The sequence below is a fragment of the Euprymna scolopes genome, chromosome 6 (genome assembly GCF_053919585.1).
Source record: "Euprymna scolopes isolate OS-2025 chromosome 6, ASM5391958v1, whole genome shotgun sequence".
Taxonomy (NCBI): Eukaryota; Metazoa; Mollusca; class Cephalopoda; order Sepiida; family Sepiolidae; genus Euprymna; species Euprymna scolopes.
In genome coordinates this window covers 3,325,556-3,348,651 of record NC_136487.1, presented here as the reverse complement: position 1 = coordinate 3,348,651, position 23,096 = coordinate 3,325,556, and the positions used below count along the sequence as shown (strand labels likewise).

At 33.5% G+C, this 23,096-nt stretch overlaps 2 protein-coding genes across 6 annotated transcripts in view; one reads left to right on the top strand and one right to left on the bottom strand.

Annotated features, from left to right (window-relative positions):
• The window catches only part of LOC145277468 (pleckstrin homology domain-containing family G member 7-like), an 817,656-nt gene that overhangs the window by 65,878 nt on the left and 728,682 nt on the right, over positions 1-23,096 (bottom strand). The window lies entirely within an intron of this gene.
• On the top strand, positions 1,823-21,872 carry LOC145277469 (uncharacterized). Its single transcript, XM_080128835.1, has 2 exons — positions 1,823-1,954; positions 20,562-21,872. The coding sequence occupies exon 2, from the start codon at positions 20,570-20,572 to the stop codon at positions 21,692-21,694; it is 1,125 nt and encodes a 374-aa protein (XP_079984961.1). The 5' UTR covers positions 1,823-1,954; positions 20,562-20,569; the 3' UTR covers positions 21,695-21,872.

Sequence of the window (23,096 nt, the reverse complement as noted above, 5' to 3'; positions counted from 1 at the left end):
ATACATATATATATATATATATATATATATATATATATATATATATATTATTTCCGTGGTTCTTTTGAAATTTTGCTTTACATTATCACTTTTTGCCATGGGAGATGTTAGGCGGTCGGAATGCCATGAGAAAATGGAAATTACTAATTTTAAAGACCGTGACAAACTTTTAAATATAAAACAAGAATCGGTCATCTCCTGCAAGCATTTTCAGATACATGCGCTTAAAAAATTATAAAACGCCTAAATTTGTAAATAATATTTTTATAGTTTTTCCAGTTTCCCCCGCCCCTTTTATCCTTTTCACATAATTAATTTTATTCTATACTGAAACTATTCTAAACGTTAATTATTTTAAACATTTGTATTTTAACATCAAATAATCATACCCTATACCTAATAAGTTAAATTTTAACTAAAGATATTTTTTATTTTTTATTTTATTTATCTTTAATCGTAATGTAGTTATCTTACCATAATTATACTTTTCATAATCGTTTAACGTAGGTTTTAATGGTCACCTCATCGAGCCTAATTTATTGTATTTTTATACTTTAATCACCTATTTTTATACGTAATTTTTGAAACGTTAGAATTTACAAAATAATATTATACGGACACTAATTTATTTACACACGTAAGTTTTTTTCAACGTTAGCATTTACAATGAATAATATAACTGACATTATTTCGTTAATTATTCATTACATCGTAAACTTTTTTTCAAAAAACATAAACTATTTATTTTATTTTAAACGTTAGTGGCCTAATGAATTATTCACATAACTATATATTTTAACTGATTAATATTAATGTTAATAAATAATTATACTTATGATGTACATATTACAAGTGAATACAGCCGTCCCCTTTTTTTAAACTTGGGTTCCTATTCTACACAACTTACCTACGGAACTAGGAATTTACTGATAATATCGAAACTCTACTTGAAACTCTTGATGCACTATGAATTAAAGAAAATAATAAAAAATAAATAAATTAATATAATTAACATAATGGATGATCACATTTTAATGTATATACTTTCTCTTTAGGTCCTGTCTCCCCCTTTACACTTAAATATGATGTAGTCCTAGTTATAAATAGACAATGTTTGAGTTGAAACAGCCAGAGTTGTCCTTGGCCTGACGAAGCGATTCCCTTACTGGGTTTTCGCTGAAACATATATGCTTATGTGTAGCCATTTGTTTGTAAACTAAATTCACTTATTTTGGCTCTGTCTAAATATTGAGCACTCTTTTGGGTGACACACTTATATATTTTGTTTTAAACAAACAAATAATTACTACCAATATATATATATATATATATATATATATATATATATATATATATATATATATAAGCCACAGTTTAAAAAAGAGCGAACATGGGAATATTTATTTACTGTAAATGAAACGCGTTGGCAGTAAATTTTTCTGTTGCAAATGTTATTTTTACTCTGAGAGAGAGAGAGAGAGAGAGAGAGAGAGAGAGAGAGAGAGAGAGAGAGAGAGAGAGAGAGAGAGAGAGAGAGAGGGTAACAACTATTGTAATTTGGGTAAATTTGCACATTGTAAGGGAAATAACTCTGGCCTATCAAATTAGGTCAAACCATACAGGAATGTTTTTTTGTTTTTTCACTTTTGTGTTTCTTTCGTATATACGTAACATAAATCGTTTGGCGTTTCCTTCCCTGTTTATATATTAACCAGACGAGGGAATGCTCCGGCAAACTGTCTTTTTACATCACCTTACTTTTTTTTTTCTTTTCTATTCTTTTCATGGGGTTACTTTTTCATAATTATTCCGGGATATCTGAATGTATCTGTGTTTCTTGTTTGCAACAGTATATTTCGAACTATCCCAAAAGTGCAGCCGAGAAGAAGCCCGTTTGTTTATCAGATTTTCCGCACAACTGAAACCACACCTTTAAATTATAGGAAGAAACAAAGTAGGTAGTCTCTTCTTTTTTAAATTTCATTTTTTTGTTAAACGTGACTCTTTCACGTAATAACGTCTCTCCGCTTAATACGATGTTCGATTAGTACAGTCTGTCCATCTTTATAAATAGGAAAACAAACAAAAACTTTTTAGATAATATAAGCAAATAAAATGTATGAATAAAAAAAAAATAGTAAACGATAATATTATAAGACCAGCAATCGAGTATTTTGCCTCTACGCTTCGTGTTTCTGTTTTGGTTTACGTTCGCAATATTTCTCAAATTAATATGAATAATGGTTTACTAGGTACGTGCATTAATGTCGGACAACTGACAGGAGGGCATAATTTTGAAAGCCCAGTTCTCATAATTTTTTGTAGGTTTTCGATTACTTTTTGATTATATTTGGAAGATTAAAATCTAACGTCAATATCCAAAAGGAGAAAAAAAAAATATTACACGTAAAAAATGTTCTGCTGAAATCATGGCGACATTCGAAAACTGGCAAGTCCAGCTAAAATTTGAATTTAAATAAATTAATTGTAAAAATTCTTTGAAAGATATATATTAGTTTTCTGAAACTATTTCAAAGATAATTAGTAAAGTCCTAAGTGCTATTTAATTAAATAATAAAAAATAAAACACATTTATGTACGAAAAAAGAAGCTTAATTCGATCCCAAAAGTGGATCAGTCTATCTTCGCACAAGAAAAACAAACTAAAAGCCGTCTAGCATGAGTTCTTCAGAAGACCGAAGTGTCAGAAAGTCAAAAACCTATATGAAAATGACGTGGTTGAAAAAGGGGAAAAGTGCAAAACCGACTTATTTTCTTTTTTTCTTAGCCGTGCATTCATACATTCCTGTCGTGAACATTTTTATAATTTTTACCATTTATTAATTTAATTATTTTTGTGTTCCTGCTTTTAACTTTTTCCAATTTATTTTATTTTTCCAGATTATATAAAAATTATGTTACGCTAGAGATTATACGTTCATTCATGCAAGGAAAATATTAGACTTTTACATATAAAAATTACGCTAAAAATATACTCTTAAAAAAGGGAATATTTTTGTAGTTATACTTTTTTGTACGAAAATAAACAATGCTTAATTCAATGATACTATGGTTAGTTCGAGAAATTAATTTTTCCTCGATTTTCATCGATTTCGTTTGTATAAACTTTAAGTGCTATTTCCGTAATGTTCCTAAACAAATATTTTTATATTCTTACAATTTAAAATGCTATATTTTAATAAAGAATGCAAAAGTAAATACATTCATTTTTTTATGCTACTTAAAACAATAACTTTAGTAAAAATGCATTTTGTTTAAACAAAATAATAAATTCACATAGAGATTCAAATAAAAATAATGGGGTTATTATATTCTGTGATCATTATTTGATAAATACTGAAAATTTCATTAAAATTGGTTAAATTACTGATTTTGGTGAATTTTTAAGTAAAGGAGAGGTGTGAAAATGTTTATACATGTTGGGCATCATTTTAAAGAAATTGTAAGCAAGTATCCCTACCACAAAAGAGCTAAACATAAGTGAGGAGTAGCTGTATTCATCAACGGATTGCTGATCCATGCATCACGGTTCCCATATGTGGTTAGACTCTGATCTTGATATCCCATTGAGATTCCAAAGTCAAACGTCTGATCACAATAAGCAACGATTATATGGCATACACACACGTATATATATATATATATATATATATATATAGTAAGTTATAAAATATATATGGCGATTAAGCTACATTGAATATTCCGCGTTTCATCCACTCTAAAACTCTTCATATATATATATATATATATATATATATATATATATATATATATATATATATACATAACCCATTTTATTTAAATATATATACATATATATATGCATAAGCCTGAAGAGTCCTAGAGTGGATGAAACGCGGAATATTCAGTGTAGCTTAATCGCCATATATATTTTATAAATTACTAACTAGCTCTACCTACATATTGAGCACTTTTGAAGTTAATACTTAAAGTTTACGCATAAATCTCTACTTTCGTATATTAATTTTATGTGAGTAAATTAAGTAGTTATATATATATATATATATATATATATATATATACATACACAACAAGTGCACACATACTCCTCCTTCATATGTATCTTAGCAAGGAGACTTGACGTTGCCTGGGTTTGAAAAAGGCTTAACGAATATTTCACCTTACCATCTTTTATTGTCATTGAAATCGCCCATTTTAGGATCAAATCGATTAATTGCCTGCTTTAGTGCACCGGGAGTAAGTTTCACAGGACTCCCCCAGTGACTTAGTCCATATTCATTGTAGTCTACGTTGCACTGTAGAGAACCTATTGTTCATTTTATAAAAAAAAATATATCATAGCTTGTATTAATGTTTAAAATGCAAAGGTTAAGTTTTATGGTTCATTTATGCTCTACCCAGAAAGATTCATTTCGAATGGACCCTTGTCACATCAAGAAACATACTGCTGATTTAATACGCCAAGCTTTTCTGCATGTGCATAAAATTTCTCAAATGTACTTGTGATATTAGGTTGTATAAGGCGTTAACTTAAGTACTAATTACATGTTCCGTCTTTCAATCTTTTCGATTATCGATACTTATTGAAGACATTGAGATACAACACCTATCTAAGAACACTGTCAGACACATAATATACATTTGTGTAGAATTTGAAAAAGAAAATCGGTCGATCCGTTTAGAAGTCCATAGGAAAAAAACTCACACAAGAATTTATTTTATATAATTGTATAAACTATATTTTTTATGCCTACAAACACTAGTAGTTCATGCTTACGAATTCATCAGTGTAGGGTTGACAATTCCTGCTGGTAATGAGATTCGAACCCAGCCTTGGAGTTACCTTTGCTAAACTTTTACCTCAGTGCCACCAAACAATAGCCACAGGAATGAAGGGAATTAGGAACTATTACATGCCGAATTCCTGCAAATACATTAGACAATCTAGAATGTTGGAAAGTGTGGAAGCTGTGAGCATTTTATAAACGCTAGTTGACCGCCTTTTATTTATTTTTCCACAGACAGTGCCCATCCTTAAAGAACTTTGTGCGTGACTTCGTTCCCAATGGACTCTAAAACGGCTATCACACAAATGTACTTCATGTGTTTGGGAGTGTTCTCTTGATATTCCTTTGATATATGTATATTGAAAATTGATAATCGAAAAATCCTATTGCTGAAGAAACAGTCTTTTTTTGATCAAACACCCTTATACAGCCTAACAGCGCAAGTTTGTTTAAAAGTTTAATCATGAAATAAGCAGAAGGGTCCAATGTATAAAATCAACAGTAGATTCTTTGATAAGGCATGTGCGTTCAAAATGGATATTTCTGTTTAAAACACCATTAAAGCATGATGAGTGATGTTGGATTTTTAAACTTTAATGCAACGAATTATAATTATGAAAAGAAATTAAAATCAACAGTAGGTTCTTTATAATGCAAGGTAGACTACGCTGTATTGTGGACTAAGTCACTGTGGAGAGGCATGATAAGCTTTCCCGATGCACCATGGTGAGTCCCCAACTAGAGCAGGTAATCAATCAAAAAATGGGCGATTTCACCGAATACGATGACAATAATAGTTTTAGAAGTGCAGAACATTCGTTTCTCCTCATTCTATCCCGGACAACGTTGGATATCTTTGAAAGGTGCACTAACCCTATGCTGGTTAAGTGCAGAACATTTGTTTATCCTCATTTTATCCCGGGCAACGTTGGATCTCCTTGAAAGTGGCACTAACCCTATGCTGGTTTAACCGGTTTCCTCCAAAGGAGGAAATTCCATAGAAGTATGAAATGCACAAACGGTCCCTGTTGCCTGTATATCCACTTATGGGGAGATGACGACGTTAGGTTTTTGGTAACTCTTGCAGGGAGGTGTCGACGTCCCCCTACATGCAGTGCCTGGAATTCCCAAATTGGTCACCCATCTGCGACAGACCAGGCTTAACGTTTCTTAACTTTGGTGATCTAACAAAACCGGTGTGGCAACGTGATTATACTGTGATTATGTGTTGGGTCTTCTTGCTAGTATACATTTGGCGTATCCTGTTTGTTGTCTTACTAAAAATTTATGGAGTAAAAAATAGCTTTCAACGAAAAGACTTGTTGAAGGATAGTGTCACTAGTAGTGCTGCTACTACAAGTAACCATACGAATGTGCCTGTATCTGTGAATGTATATGTAATGTGTATGTAAGTGCGAGCCGCCCATGCTGTATATATTCTACACAGGGTGGTTAACTATCATCGTATTTATGAATTATTTAATGTGAATGTGCCAAAAATAGATGGGCTTATGGTTTGTGGAGCCTCGCACGAATCTAAATATATGCAGGCATTTCACAAGCGCCAAACCCAACACCTTCCAACGTTTATCGGATTATCATTATTTATCTTTATTTAATACTAGAAGATGTATCCGGCGTTGCCCGGTATTAAACGTAACGTTACATTCCTTTAAAAAAATTATGTAAAAAAAAATTAAAAAACAGAAAGTAACCGAGACATGTGCATGCAAGTATTATGTTTTTTTCTAAACAGTTCATTTCTTCCAAAAGGTTTCAAACCTTCTTATTCTCAACATAATGTGAACGATTAGCGCATGCGCAGTCGTGAAACAGTTATAAAACAGATAACAATTGGACGGCCTGCACGTACCAATTTTCCAATTCTGACTCCTTATCAATCCTTTTTTTCAGACGAAAATGGATTAAAAAGTCTTCCATGTGTCTGAATACTCTGTATACTAATATACTACATTTCAAATGTGTAAATAAAGAATTCGTTGTGTATATAGGTTTAAAAGTCTTCTTAAATACATATATTCTCACTTTTATAGATATACAGATTATCATGCCACCCGGCGTTGCCCGGCGTAAAATATGCATAAATAATATATTTTAATTAATGCAGAATTCTTATTGGTTATAAACAGAAATACTGTAGGTATTATACGTAACGGTAAATACTTTCAAATAAAACAAAAAAAATGTTTAAAAAAAAGCAAAGAAACAGTTTACTTCTTGTAAGTAAAGAAAAAATAATACTTGAGCTGAGATCGAAACCAAAACCTACAGACAGTAAGTTAAGCACGATAACCATTAGGCCAGCATGATGCATTTTTAAAAAGGTGTTTAAACATATACTTATTCTTACCATGAATAATCGGTCAAATGACTGATTAGTGCATGCACATTCGTGAAAAAGTTAACAAACAGATAAATATCTGATGAGCTCCACAAACCAATTTTTTTCAATCTGTACTCCTTAGCAGCCATTTGTTTTGAATGAAGACCGATTACAAAGTTTTATATATGTCTGAATATCCTATATAATACATTTCAAGTTTGCAGATTAAGCATTCGTTGAGTCCTCACACACATTCTTACGTTTAAAGATATAGAGATTTCTTTATATAAAAGAAAACCCCTGATCGCAAATGTTACTTTTTTCTTATTCTGTTCTAGTTGGGGATAGGAAATTCTATCGGATGTCAAACATTCAAACCAAGAAATTCTAACCGTTCTTTAAATGCAATTTTTTGTATTTCTCCTGTCCTTGGGTATATTTGCCAGATAGTTTTTGAAATTCTTTTTTTTATGAGTACAATTGCTTCTATAATTACTGAAATGATTAATGTCTTCTTAAGATTCCAGTTTTTGTTCATGTCGTACATAAGACATTGGTATTTTCATTATCTTCTCTTCAGCTTTGTATAATCCAATCATTGAGGGCAATAACTTCTACTGAGGTTGTTTTTATTTTTTCCTTACCTGATATCACTACGTCAGATTTACTAGTTCCATTTTCTAGGTAGGTAGCTATAGAAATTATATAGTCATAGTGAATGGTGCATGACTTATTTCAAACTGTTTTCTTCGGGTATATGTTCCCAGGAATTGCTATGCATGTACGTAAATAAATGTGATTTATAATAGTTAAACATTAAAAAAATCAATTAATTAATAATCTATTTGAATTCATTAATTAAAAAATATAATGGATGAATTTAAATTCGTTTTAAAGTGTGTAGGAAGACGGCATACACGGCACCTGTGGGTGCTGGTTTTTACTTAAAAATCTAACAGTTTAGAAACACGAACGAATGCATGGGATTTAAATTTCAAAAATTTGTAAGATTTCACAATCATTTTTTTGCAGCACCAATGTGCTTTGTTTTCAAGTAACATATCATAATTAAATGATCTTTCCCAAAATTAAAACTTTTTCAAATAAGAAATTTACAAAAAAAAAAAGAGCCAAAGCAATTTATGAAATCTAAAGTGAATGTATGAAAACTCCCAAGCAACATCGTAGAGTACAAATAATATACAAGCAGCGCACCCACCAGATAAATTCTTCATTGAAATTTTATTTTTCAAAGAAACTTAGACAGTTGTTGCATTTCATAATAAACATACAAGTACAGACAAGAGAAAAAAAAACAAAAAAAAAAAAAACAAAAACAAACAAACAAACAAACAAAAAACAACACTAAGCAGACACACAATAAAAAAAAACGAGATGCAACTCCTCCCTTGAGGCTCGCATTTACAAATATCCATGGACTTAAAATTAAGTTAGATATCCTAGCGCTAAGTGAAACTAACTTGCCATCCTCCATCCCTTCTAACGACTTTAACATGTCTGGTTATCTTCCACTTTGTCGTAAGGACTCTGAGAGACACATGCACTGATTGGAGTCTATATTCCTAACACTCTCCCCATGACTAGGGAATCTAAACTAGAATCAGACGACCGGGCTTTCATGTGCTTTCGACTAACGTTACAACATAGTGTTAGCTACTTATGTTTTCTTTTCTTCCTCGACCCAGAATTGTACTCTAATCAAGCATGTCTCTGACAGCAGAGATGTAACACTCTCTCTTGACACAGGTCCCAAATACATGTATTTGGTGACTTTATTGCCCAGCACAGAAATTGGCTTGGCTTCTATAACTACACAGATGTAGCTGGTAGCATCATCCATAACTTTTCTATATCTCATTTCTTGACGCAGACACCAACATTCCAGACCAGTCTCTAAGATCGTCAGGGCCAGCAAGCCTCACTTTTGGATCTATTTCTGACATCAGTTCCTGAGAATTGTGTAATAAATGCTCATTGCCCCCTCGGGAATGCTGATCATGCTGTGATAATAATAGACATCACTCTAAACTTTCGATCACAAGTTGAAGAGCCATTATGTAAAATGACAACTTGTCATTACAATAAGGCTAACTGGGATGCCATCAAAGAACACATTAGAGATGCCCTATTGAGAAATATCTTTTCTTTTCCTGTGAAACAGTGTGCAAATAAGACCACTAAATGGTTTAAAGCAGCAATTGAAGCGCATGTTCCCACACGGAAATCCTATAGCAAACCTTGTGCAGCTGCCATTACTCAAAGGCAACATGCATACAACAGATTTATCTGGCATAAATCCAGTACAAACAGACAAAAGTTTATAGAAGCTAGAAGTAATTCTAAGAAAGAAATAACGACAGCTAAGAGAGAATATACCAAAACCACAAGCAGAAAAAGAACCTGTGACTTCTGGAAAATCTACAACATTGTAGTAAAAATTGGGCAATCAACAATTCCTTCACTATCCAAAAAATCATGAGGTTGTTTGCACGGCAACCAAGACAGCTAACATGCTTACCCGTCAGTTTGCTTTAAACTCTACTTTGGACCCAGCAAAATGCTCCCTCTCTGATTTTCTTTTGGTTATAGATGAACTGAAAATAACCTCATCTCAAGTTCATGATATAATAAAAAACCTAGACACCTCAAAAGCATGTGCACCTGACCTCATCCGAGCTGTACTATTAAAAAAATGCTCTGCTGAGGTTGCTCCGGTTCTCTCCAAACTTTTCAACAAATGCCTAAACGGATTTTGCTCCTTGACTGATGGAAAATTGCATCTGTGGTACCTGTTTCCATGTATTCTAGTGAAAGAATTGAACTATTAAATTATCTCTCCATTAGTCTCCTCCCCATTTTCAGCAAAATATTTGATTCCATATTTATGAAGGTCTATTCCACTACCTTGCAGTTGCTAAACTTCTGTCCGATCAACAATATGGATCTAGGTAAGTCCATTATACTGCAGATATCCTAACTGTAATCTCTGAACATATATACCATGCACTGGATAAGTCAGGGTAGGGGAGAGAAGTAGCCCTAGATATATCTAAAGCTTTTGACAGGGTATGGCACGATGGTCTTCTCATGAATTCAGACAAATACTTAACAAACTTTATCCTTCTTAAGAGAAAAACCCAGATTGTCGTCAATGGTTATATGTCAAAGCAATATGATATAAATGCGAGTTTACCTGAGGGGTCGATCCATGGACCTTTATTATTCCTGATATTCGTAAATGACCTCCTTGATTAAATTGTCTCCAAGATGGGCATATTTGCTGACGACAGCATGCTCTATAACAGGCATGAGTGGAAAACAAATGAACACATATCCAAGATAGCGAAAACCCTAGAGAAAGACCTCTAGTCTGTAATAGAACGGGACAAAAATGGATGGTAATGTTCAATGCTGCCAAGACTAAGCTCATTTCCTTTAATAATTATCAGAAACCTTCTCGACCACCAATAGCTTTAGCTAAAGATATTTTACCTGAAAGTATTTTGTTCAAACTACTCAACTTAACGTTCACAGGGCACATGGGTTGGAACAGATACAGCAAGACATTGCCAAGACTGCTGCGAGGAAGGTGGGCTCTCTCTACCATGCTAGAAAGTTATTTACACCTGAAAATATCCTGTACATCTACAAAGCCACCATTCGCCCATGTACGGAGTATTGTTGTCACATTTGGGATGGCGCATATGCTACTAGCCTCTCAGTCCGGGACATGGTTCAAAAGAGAGTCCTCAACCTAACAGGTCCTGAACTGTCAGCTAAGCTTCAACATTTGTCCTATTGACGAAATGTTGTATCACTCTGCCTGTTCTACAAGTATTTTAATAGTAGACACTCCGAAAAACTACAAGCTCTTCTACCCCCTCGACATGCATACCCCTAACAAACAAGCAGAAAATGCCCATCCCTACTCTGTAGACATCCCCAGATGCCAGAAAGCCTTTTACTTTAATAGTTTCTTCCCCAGAACTGCTAGAATTTGGAATTTACTTCCAGGTTCCTGTTTTCCCAGCGGTTTGGACATGCAGAATTTCAAGTGTAATGTAAACAGATATCTTGCTGCTCAACTCCCTCCATAGTATCCCTACACCCTACACCAACGTGGCACTGTGCATTGTTTGGGATGAAAATGCAATTAAAAAAAATATTTAAATCACCATAAACTTGAACAGATGAGGAAAAAAATTAACAGCAATTGTGACAGGCGTTTAATGAAACACACACACACACACACACACACACACACACACACACACACACACACACACACACACCCATATATATAAATTTCTTTTATGCAGTTTCCACATAAAAATTTTGATTAATCCATATATCTATAAAATGAGAACGTGTGTGTGTGTGTGTGTGTGTGGGTGATAACACTTCTCAACTTCAACGAATATTTGATCTACAGACTTGAAATGTGGTGTACAGATAATTCAGATATGTGGAAAAGTTTTATTCCGTTTTCATCCGGAAGCAAAGGGCTGCTAAAGAGTGAAAATTGAAACAATGGTACGTGGGAATCCACCGGATTTTAAAAAATCTGTTTTCAATTGTTTCAAAACTGTGCATGTGCAATCGTGAAAGATGACCGTTTCATCATGTTAAGTTAGTTTGAAAAGACTCTTTAGAAGTTATGTCAAGCTGGTGTAATGGTTATCGGACTCGACTCAGTTCAAGTACTTTTTTTTTTATTTACAAGAAGTGACCTGTTCAGAAGAAAACAAAATACTCGCATGCATGCGTTTCCGTTTCTGAGTTTCATTATTTTTAGTTCATTCTTTCAAAAGAATTTAACGTTACGTTTAATACCTACATTATTTCTGTTGATGATAAATAAGAATTCTGCATTAATTAAAATATAATATTTATGCGTATTTTACGCCCAGGCAACGCCGGGTACATCTTCTTGTATACTTTAACAAAACTAAATTCTTTGTAAATAAATTATGTTTAATAAGTAAAACTGTTGGGATTGGATGAATTATCTCCCTTTTAAAAAGCTCATGTATATACATCTGTGGAATTATTTTTAAAAATAAAATGTAATTTTTTTTAACATAAATATCATAAAATTAAAAAATCTTTTTAATTAATAAATATGCATATATAAATATTTTTTTTCTTTCAGATATTTCTGTTAAATATAAAAAGATTAAAAAACACGAAAATTGCTATCATTTATCTAAATAGATGATAGCAATTTTCGTGTGTGTGTGTACTTGTGTGTGCGTGTGTGTGCGTCAAATCCTCCATCAATCACCACCAAACAGTACTCCAGTCTCACCCCCAAACATCTCCATCGACAACGCTAGACTGGAAAATGGGGACCACTTCCCATACCTAGGCAGCATCCTATCATCAAAAGCCAACATAGATGATGAAATACAACACCGTCTCAGCTGTGCCAGTGGGGCTTTCTCAAGGCTAAGGAAGAGAGTATTTGAGAACCGTGACCTTCTGGCAAAGACCAAAATCATGGTATACAAAGCTGTCTTGCTGCCCACTCTTCTCTATGGATCGAAGACCTGGACCACATACAAGAGGCACGTAAAAACCCTGGAGACGTACCACCAAAGATGCCTCCGAAAAATCCTCAGAATCAGTTGGAAGGATCGATGCACCAACATCAGCGTCCTGAGTGAGGCTGACATTCCTACTATCACCGCTACTGTTGCTCAACGCCAGCTCAGATGGACTGGTCATTTTTTTTTTTTAATTTTTTTTTTTTTTTTACACAGTGATCACCACTTATCAAGGCCCGGAAGCCACTCAGGGATAAGGGTTATTGCAAGTACATTACGTTAGTGTGGAGATTTGATGGAGTGTTTACTTAAGGGGGCGGTTCATTAGGAATTTGTTAACATTGGACTTGAAGACATCCAAGTTGTAGTCCGGAGGGAAGCAGGCAGACGGAACAGAGTTCCACAGTTGTCCGAATGCCGGATCTTCGCCTCCCAAAACAGATTTTCTACTCTCAGCTTGTTGAGGGAAAGCGTGCCCAGGGTGGCCAAAAGATGAGGTATAAGGACAACATCAAAGTAAATCTAAAGCGGTTTCACATGGACCTTGAGACATGGGAGGACGTGGCTGGGAGCAGGTTGGCATGGAGGAGCGCTGTCCACGAAGATGCTGCGCTTTATAGCAGTGACCTAAATCAAGCTGCTGAGGATAAACGCAAGCACAGAAAGGACAGATTATCAACCAGACACACCCAACCCCACTCCACCATCACTACCTTTATCTGCCCAAATTGCACAAGAAAAATTGGGTCTAGGATTGGGCTCTATGCTCACCTGAGGACCCACAGAAGCCACAACAGAGGACAGTCTTACTCGAACACGAGTGACCACCGATGATGATGATAGTGTGTTTTTAAAATTATTTGATATTAGTATTTTAATTACAATGCTTTAATTTACAATTCAAACTAATTTAACCATTTTTCATGGAATAGGCCATTTAATTCATTATCGCGTGGTAAGTTTCAACCCACTCTATTTTTATTTTAATTCTAGATTAATTCTTTTTAATTCGTTATTGACGTTTATAACTTTCCTGACCATTTTCACATTTTAGTTCTGAAAACTGATATTATTTGGTCTAAAAATAGATTGGGTGCTTTAGTTTTTATTTTTTCATTTCATTACATTTTTTTCATCTTCGTCAAAGGAAGCAGGCTGCCTCTCGGTCTGACATTTGGCTATGTATATTGTTGGATTGAAAAACTTTAAGGAAGAACAACCTTTCTAATGTACTATATGGAAAACAATATTACAGCTTGGATTTTGTTTTTTCACTCACCCGGATTTTATCCACCCGGATTTACAACTTATAGTTTTTGCACGGATTCTAATTCACCCTTTAATTTTCCCGATGTACATAGACATCTGCATCTAAATATCGTTACATATATTTCTGTATGTTCATTAAATTGTTCATTATCTTTTATGCAAATATGATTCTACTGATATTTTGCAGTTTCATTTTGTGCCCTAAACAGCAAAATAATACTTTAATTATAAATAATAGTTTGTGCATATCTTTTTATCTAAAGAGAAGTCATTTTTTGAAACATTGTGGAAGAAGGAATTTATAAATGATTAATGGTGAATTTAATATTAATTTCATGTGTGTATGTAATCGCCATATATATTTTATAACTTACTAACTAGCTCTACCTACGTATTGAGCACTGTTGAAGTAAATACTTAAAGTTTACGCATAAATTTATACTTTTGTATATTAATTTATGTGAGTAAATGAAGTATATATATATATATATATATATATATATATATGTATATATATATATATGTATATATATATATATGTATATATATATATATATATGTATATATATATATATATGTATATATATATATATGTATATATATATATATATATATGCATATATATATATGTATATATATATATATATATATATATATATATATATATATATATATATATATATATATGAGATGTCAGGTCATGTCATATGCTACTGGTACCATGTAACCCAGTACTACCTGTCTCATGGTCGGGTCACCGGCGACTAAACTGGTTCCCCCACCAGAATTGTTTGGTGAGGAGGGTGACTAGTCTCCCTGAAGGATTAAAAACAAGACCTTCCAAAGGGCGAATGAACTCTTTTTCTGGGTCAACGGCCAACTAGCACCGTGTATATTTGTGTGTGTGTATATGTGTATTGGGGTAGAGAGGGCTTCCGTAAGCCGTGGTGAAGGCAACCTTTCTAGGAGAAGCAAATCTCTGATTTAAAAAACCATAAAGCGGAAGACCAGTACGCGCATTAAGCTGGTCTGCAGTTTAATTTGTTGCTGGCTATCTTGCTCTTGCTTGTTGCTGGATCTCAACATTTTGAACCGAGAGAGAGACTTAGCTGTCGTACAAAGCTAAGACTCTTTAACATCATATTTGTATAGATACTCCCTCAGACATTTGGGCTCATGGATTTTAAATGTCTGAGGGAGTGGCACTCGTCTGACAAGACGTTGCAATCATCAGATATATATATATGAGAATGAAAAGGAAAACCTAAAATGGGTGAATTGTAATCAACGTGTCGTCCCTATTTCAGGGGACATCATCAGGATTTGGTTTAAAAAATGCCGAGGAAACAGGTTACAGACCACATGCAAGTGAAGAGGAAAAGAAGTTTATGTTCATTCTTACTCTGAAAAAGAATTTTTAGAAGTGCATGTAGGGTCATTGGATTATTCCATGTATATATACATCCAGACTTCACACACATACACACACACACATATATATATATATATATATATATATATATATATATATATATATATATATATGCATCTTTACTGAACTGTTTAATTTTTTAAAATGTTATTTTTATATTTGTTTCATGTATTTTATATATATTTATCTGTTAGTTAGTTAAACCCTTATTAATTTTATCAAAATTATATAAATTAACCTCCTCTTAACTCACATGTGGTCTGTAACCTGAAATAGGGATGAAACGTTGATAACCATTTATCTATTTTAGGTTTTCATTTTTATTCTCATCTTTTTATTCATAATATATATGTGTGTATGTGTGTGTGTGTGTGTGTGTGTGTGTAAATAAATAGATATAGAGAGATATAGACAGATACATATATACAGATATAAGTAAAATGTAATAACACAAAGGTATTTATTTTAGCTACTTTACAACAAAGAATTATTTAATTATTTGTAAATCTTAATTCATTAAGTTGAAATTTGTACTGCTAGTATGAAATTTATCCTCTTTGTGTGTATATATATATGTATATATATATATATATATATATATATATATATATATGCATATATATTAATTTATCCTCTTTGTTTATATATATATATATATATGCATATATATATATTAATTTATCCTCTTTGTGTATATATATATATATATATATATATATATATATATATATATATATACATACATACTAGCAAAAGTACCCGTCGTTGACTGCGTTCAAAAACAGCCTACAGAAAATGAACTTTGATTTATTAAAGTATGATAGGTTATGAAAAGGAAGGGTTGTAAATTAGGTTTGAATTTGGGGGTATCAAGACCAAAGCAAAATATGATGAAAGTAAAAATAAAATAGATAAACCCCATAATTTATTATACCATACCTGTTCACACGGAAACACTTATCACAATATTCTGTGGATCTATATTAAAAAAACCTTGTTAAACTTTGTGACATATTTCCATTCTATGGAGGTTAGGCGTGAACGAACACCCCATAATTTTATTATACCATATTTCTTCAGACTGAAACATAATTATCAAACTATACTTACGCAGGCAGATATGAAAAGTCTTTATTAAAGTTTGTGCCTATTTCCATTTTATGGAGGCCAGGCGCGAACGCAAAGACAACAATTTTATTTTACCATCCCTATTTCAGTTAAAACATACTTATCAAAGTATTCTTATGTACATCTATATCAAAAACACTTGTTAACGATTTTTTTTAATTTTTAATTTCCATACTTTGTGGATCAGGCGCGAATGCAGACCCCACAATTTTAATGAATCATCATGCTGCCAGATCAAACATACCCATTCCTGTGTCTCGATACATCTTCTATCATTATATGTGATCAGTTTTTTTAAAATAGTCAACCATGTAGGAGCCTATTCGTGACCACACACACACATTCAGCTTTAAACTTGGCTGCGTGTCGAGTTTATCAGGGGTATTTACGTCAAGGGGTTGCAAGGGCTTGTAGTTCATCACAGCATTCACCATTAAAATACTTGTAAAACAGGCAGAAGGATGCAACATTTTGTCGATGGGACAGTGGTTGAAGCTTGGATGACAGTTCATGACCTATCAGGTTGTCGACTCTCTTTTGAACCCTGTTCAGGAGCGGATGACTCGTAGCATGTGCACCAGCCCAAATGTAACATGGGTGAATTGTAGCCTTGTATAAGTACAGGATACTTTCAGGCATAAGTACCTTTCTACCAGGGTAGAGAGAGAGCCCACCTTCCTTGCAGCGGCCGTGGCAATGCTCTCAATGTATCTGCTCCAACTCATGTTCCCTGTGAACGTTAAGTGAAGGAGTAAAAGACTTATTTCTTTGAATATTTATTAATGGACTTTTTCATGAATGACTTTTAGTTGTAATGTATCTTTTCTGGTATTATTAGCTTTTCGCTGAATTTTATCCCTAGTTATATATACCCCAATAAAGTTTCCAAGCATTTTTTGTACAGCCATTTTAAATTGTCATCTGTTATTGCGAGATATCATATGAGATGATTGAGAGATTTTTATGATTTCATGTCCAAATGAACAGTTACAGAATTAGAATATACCTTACTAAAACGTGATTGTCACAGCTGACGAATTTCAAAAATGCAATCTAGAAGTGAGGACATTTAAGAAAAACAATATAATAAAATTCTGTTTTAACCTTGGAAAAAATGCCACAGAAACGTATGGAACCCTTCAAACTGCTTTTGGACCACCTTGCATGAATCGAACATTTTGAATAGCATATGAGATTCAAGGAAGGCAAGGTGTCTGTGAGGGATGATGAGATGTGTAGGAGGAGTAAGGAAGTAAGAACATCAGAGTTGATTGGCCAAATAAAGAATTTCATGAATAAGGACCGTCGTGTATCTATGGAGACAGTACATGCACAGTTTCATGTTAATATGGGAACTGTACACACAATTATTCACAACGAACTGAACATGCGGGAGATTTGTGCAAATTTATTCCCAACCGAGTAGTCCAACGACTCCATCCTTGTCACAGACTATTTGACAAAAGTATACAAGACAGTTTCTCACCATCCCTAGAGTCCAGACCTTGATCCCTTTGACTTTTGGTTATTCCCCAAGTTCGTGAAAAACCTTAGAGGCTGTCGGTATAAGACAATTGAGGAGATGAAAGAGGCTATGACGAGGGTCATTAACACACTCACACAAGAAGGTTTCCATGAAGATTTTGCAGAAATTGTTGGAACGATACAAAAAGTGAACTGCAGCCGGAGGAGATTACTTTGTAGAGGACTAGAGTTTCATTTGTGTACTATCAATAAAAGTGCTTATATGAAAAAAGTCTAGAAACTTATTAAAATCATTTCCTATCTATCTATATCTCCCGTTATATTTATTTGTACACACACACACACACACACACACACACACACACACACACACACACACACACACATATCTAATTAATATGAAATAAACTATAGAAAATCCAAATCACTGTTTTAAAAATAAGAAAAATAATCATAGGTATGGATATGAAATTGATAAAGGTAAAAAAATAACATTTATACTTCTTTAATTGTATAATTTGGATTCATCGGACTTAATTTATTTAATGCGAACTGTTATCCTCATCTTTCTTAGTTGTTGTTTCACAACGTTTCAGCTACTATTCATCTGGCCTTCATCAGGTGAGAACCGCGATTTTCACCTGGAACCGTAGAGATTCAACGTCTCTATCCACTGTGCGTTCAGGGCCCGTGGTTCAGTGGATAGAGATGTTGAATCTCTACGGTCCCAGGTGAAAATTGTCTTAACATAGCGGTTTCAATCCTTCCCAAAGCCGGCCAAAGGCTTACTTGACCAACAATGGATGGCTGAGAATGCAGTTATGAGATTCGGAGTTCCTATCCCATCGCGATTCCCACCTAATGAAGGCCAGAGGAATAGTTGGCAGAAAACGTTGCAAAACAACAAAGAAAGATGAGAATCATAGTCTGCTATAAATAAATTAAAAAATAATATCATCTCAATAATGAATTCCAAATAAATAATATATCATAGGACTACTGTTCTCATCTTGAGTGTGATTTTCACAAGGTTTCCGTCGATGTAACCTCCGACCTTCTTCAGGTGTATCTTGTCAAACTCGAAAATATTAATGTCGAACTCATGAATTTAGACGAAATTTTGAATGGAACCCTTTATTTACTTCATAGGGATAGGATGGTCTAGTTCTGTCAGCCATAAGGGGATATAGGTCCTAAGAAAGTTGCAATTGTTTCTTTCGTTCGGTATTTTTCGTTCGCCCCTATTGAAAATTGAACTTTGAACCCTCCAAATAATATCACTTTTAAAATTGATTTTTCAAAGTACTCTAGCCACTGTGCCACGGGTCCTTATGAACTTTATATATATATATATATATATATATATATATATATATATATATATATATATATATATATATATACTAGCAAAAGTACCCGTCGTTGATTGGTGTCAAAAACAGCCTACAGAAAATGAACTCTGATTTATGAAAGTATGATAGGTTATGAAAAGGAAGGGTTGTAAATTTGTGTTAAATCAAAACCAAAGCAAAATATGAAGGAAGTAAAAATAAAGTAGATAAACCCCATAATTAATTATACCATACCTGTTCACGCTGAAACATTTATCACAATATTCTGTGGATCTATATTAAAAAAACCTTGTTAAACTTTGTGACATATTTCCATTGTATGGAGGTCAAGTGCGAACGAACACCCCATAATTTTATTATACCATATTTCTTCAAACTGAAACATAATTATCAAAGTATACTTACGCAGATAGATATGAAAAGTCTTTATTAAAGTTTGTGCCTATTTCCATTCTATGGAGGCCAGGCGCGAATGCAGACCCCCCAATTTTATTATATTATCCTTATTTAAGTTAAAACATACTTATCAAAGTATTCTTATGTACATCTATATCAAAAACACCTGTAAACGTTTTTTTTTTTAATTTTTTAATTTCCATACTTTGTGGACAAGGCGCGAACACACACCTCACAATTTTAATGAACCACCGTTCTGCCAGATCAAACATACCCATTCCTGTGTCTCGATACGTCTATCATTATATGTAATCAGCTTTTTAAAATAGTCAACCATATAGGAGCTTATTCGTGACTCCCACCCCCACACACATTCAGCTTTATATTATATATATATATATATATATATATATATATATATATATATATATATATATATATATATAAACCTCGACGCCTCTGTTCAGCCACGAAAGACAAAGTACCTGCCCCTGTAGGGGCAGGTGCGTGTGTAATTGCGAGGCAAGGGTTGAGCAATCTCCCAAACCTCTCCTGAATCAGCACTGCTTGAGTCCAGTGGCAAGGAGAAGTCCAGGACAACTGGAAACAATGCTGAGAGTTTCAGTTTTCATAATTCCATGTGATATTCCGTTGTGTTTTATGTCCAGTCTGTAGCTAATGTGTGTTTTTGTGTCTGTAGCTAATGAGCTATAAACACATATTATTATTATTATTATTATTATTATTATTATGATTATTATTTAAACCGATCAATATATCTTTATCACTGTTTTTCAGATGCTGTAATGCGACAAAGCCTCCCAGACCAGCTGAAGCAAGTCATACGATATGCGGGGTCCTTATTTATTATCTTCGGCACCGTGTTCGGAATTATCACATATGTTGTCCTCAGGCAGCGTCACATGAAACAAAGCAAAATCTGGTTCTATTTGGTTGTCCAATCTATCACCGATATTCTCATCCTCGGAATCTCTCTTACGGATTTTACCCTTCGACACGGGTTTAATGTAGACTTGCATTGTCATTCGCTGTTCCTTTGCAAGCTGTGGTCATTCTTGGAGAGAACCCTTCGCCAGCTTGCTTCTTGGATCGTCGTCGGCATCTCCGTAGAACGCATGGCCGGCTGTCTTTTTCCCATCTCTTATTTCGTATCCGAACACAAACACAGACCGATCTCTTTTGCATGTGCTGTATTTTTACTAGCAGGTACAAACGCGCCTTCATTTTACTATAACAATCTCATCGTTTATAATACACAACATACTATCAACATGACCGGAAGCAGAAGTGAATTCCAAAATGAAGATAAGAGGTCAAACCTGTCTCTGCTTCAACAAAATATCTGTGTAGTTGCTGGCAAATATTATTCAACCAGTCATGTTGTATTCTATTTGATATTTTGGTGTATACCGTTGTTATTTCTTATTTTATCAAACTTTTACTTAGGGAAATGGGTACGCAATCGTCAACTTTGGCAGAAAAGTTCACCAGACATGCGTATCACAGTGGCAAAGAGCAAGAGTGGAATGAAACGACAGTTCAGAGAGAGCCTCAGGGCCATCTTCATCCTAAGCTTGTGTTATTTCATCTTTTTCACCCCTTTGACTCTATGTGAACTCTCTCAGCTGCACACAGTTAGTTCTTTCCTTACTATAGAAACCAATGGTTCTTTCCCCGCTATGTATCCGCTTAATGGTGAATCCCCAACAACATGCGTGACTTTACAATTATTTTCTTACATATTTTATGCGTCAAAGTTTATATTTTATATGTGCATCTTAACTTCCTTTCGCAAAGACTTTTGGAATGTACTTAGACATTATTATTTTATTCCATGCAAAAACCATCGTCAAAGAGAACCAACAAACATCTATTTTCACATGAAGAAAATAAAAGTCGAAACAAAATGAAAGCTGTCTTTTAAAAATTAAATTTTAAGTGCGTATTTACTGAGTTAATAATTGCGAATATATTAAAAAGTAATTTGAAACTAACTAAAATATTTGATGTAATCGTAAGAGTGTTCGATAATGAGTAAGGAGAACGGGGTTCAATACTCGGCCGAGTCCTAATAAAGACTAAAATATTGTACTTTATTTTTCCTTGCTAAACTGCTAAAAGAAGATCAAGCATAAGTGGGTTAATATTGGGAATGGACTGGCGCCTTCACCTCGGTATAGCAGTCAAGTCGCCCTAGACTATAATCGGTATACAGTCAAGTCGCCCTAGACTATAATCGGTGATTAGGCTTTATATTCTCAGTATAAGGTTACTATACATACATTATTTTTCTTTTACACCATCGCTATATATTTTTTTTATAGAGGGTTTTTTTATTAGATAACCGTAAGTAAATATTAAAAAATAGGATTCAAAATAGCTGTTGAAAGGAATTATATGAACAACATTTTCAATAAGAAAATCAAATATTTTTGATTCGCATAAAATCTGATCCGGAATTATTAAACACCAACTAAAGACAATTTACTAAATTATGCTCGCAATCGTAAACATTTTTATGGGATTACTAGCAACCGCTTGTCTTTGCCAGGCTGTAAAATATGCTGTAAGATGATATTTTTTATTCATGCAAATTTCGTATTATTATGGGATAATAATAAAAGTTATAGATAGTTTTGTACCAGTTATTTCAAAAGTTAAAAAAAAATGTTACTTACGGGAATCAAAACGAAAACATATAGCCCCCCAGCCTTATGAGGCAGCATCTAAGTTAAGTCCACATCCATATCAAACAATGAATATTTACGCAATTAATTATTATTAATATTTTTTATTTGTTACTAATGATGAAATATTTTATGAAATCAATAAAGCCTTCGCATAAAATAAAATAACATACAAACATATACATAATTAGGATTTGCCTCCACAATTAAATCTACCCGAGTGCATTTTTGTTTCCTTGTAAACAAATAGCGGGTTTAATGTTTTATTAACAGTTGAGCTATTTCAAGTTATTTTAGCTTTATATTTTTGGTAAGCCTCATTTATAAGTTGTTTAAAATCAAATATATTACCTTAAAACCATCAGCGTAATTATTTGTAGTATCATAATTATTTGGTGGATTTCATCTATAATATAAATCTCACGTGTCTGTTTAAATGTATGTATGTATGTATGTATGTATGTATGTATGTATGTATGTATGTCTGCCTAAAACTTTTGACAGGGGCGACGGATTTTCACGAGAATCATTCGGTATCATTTTGAAGTTCAACCCATCGTACGAAAATTGGCCAAAAACATCAATTCTTCACCCTCAAGTGGGCACTTTTCTACAAGAAGAGGTC

Excerpts from the sequence above, each read along its gene's own strand:
- LOC145277469 (XM_080128835.1), top strand. The coding sequence starts at position 20,570 with ATGCGACAAAGCCTCCCAGACCAGCTGAAGCAAGTCATACGATATGCG.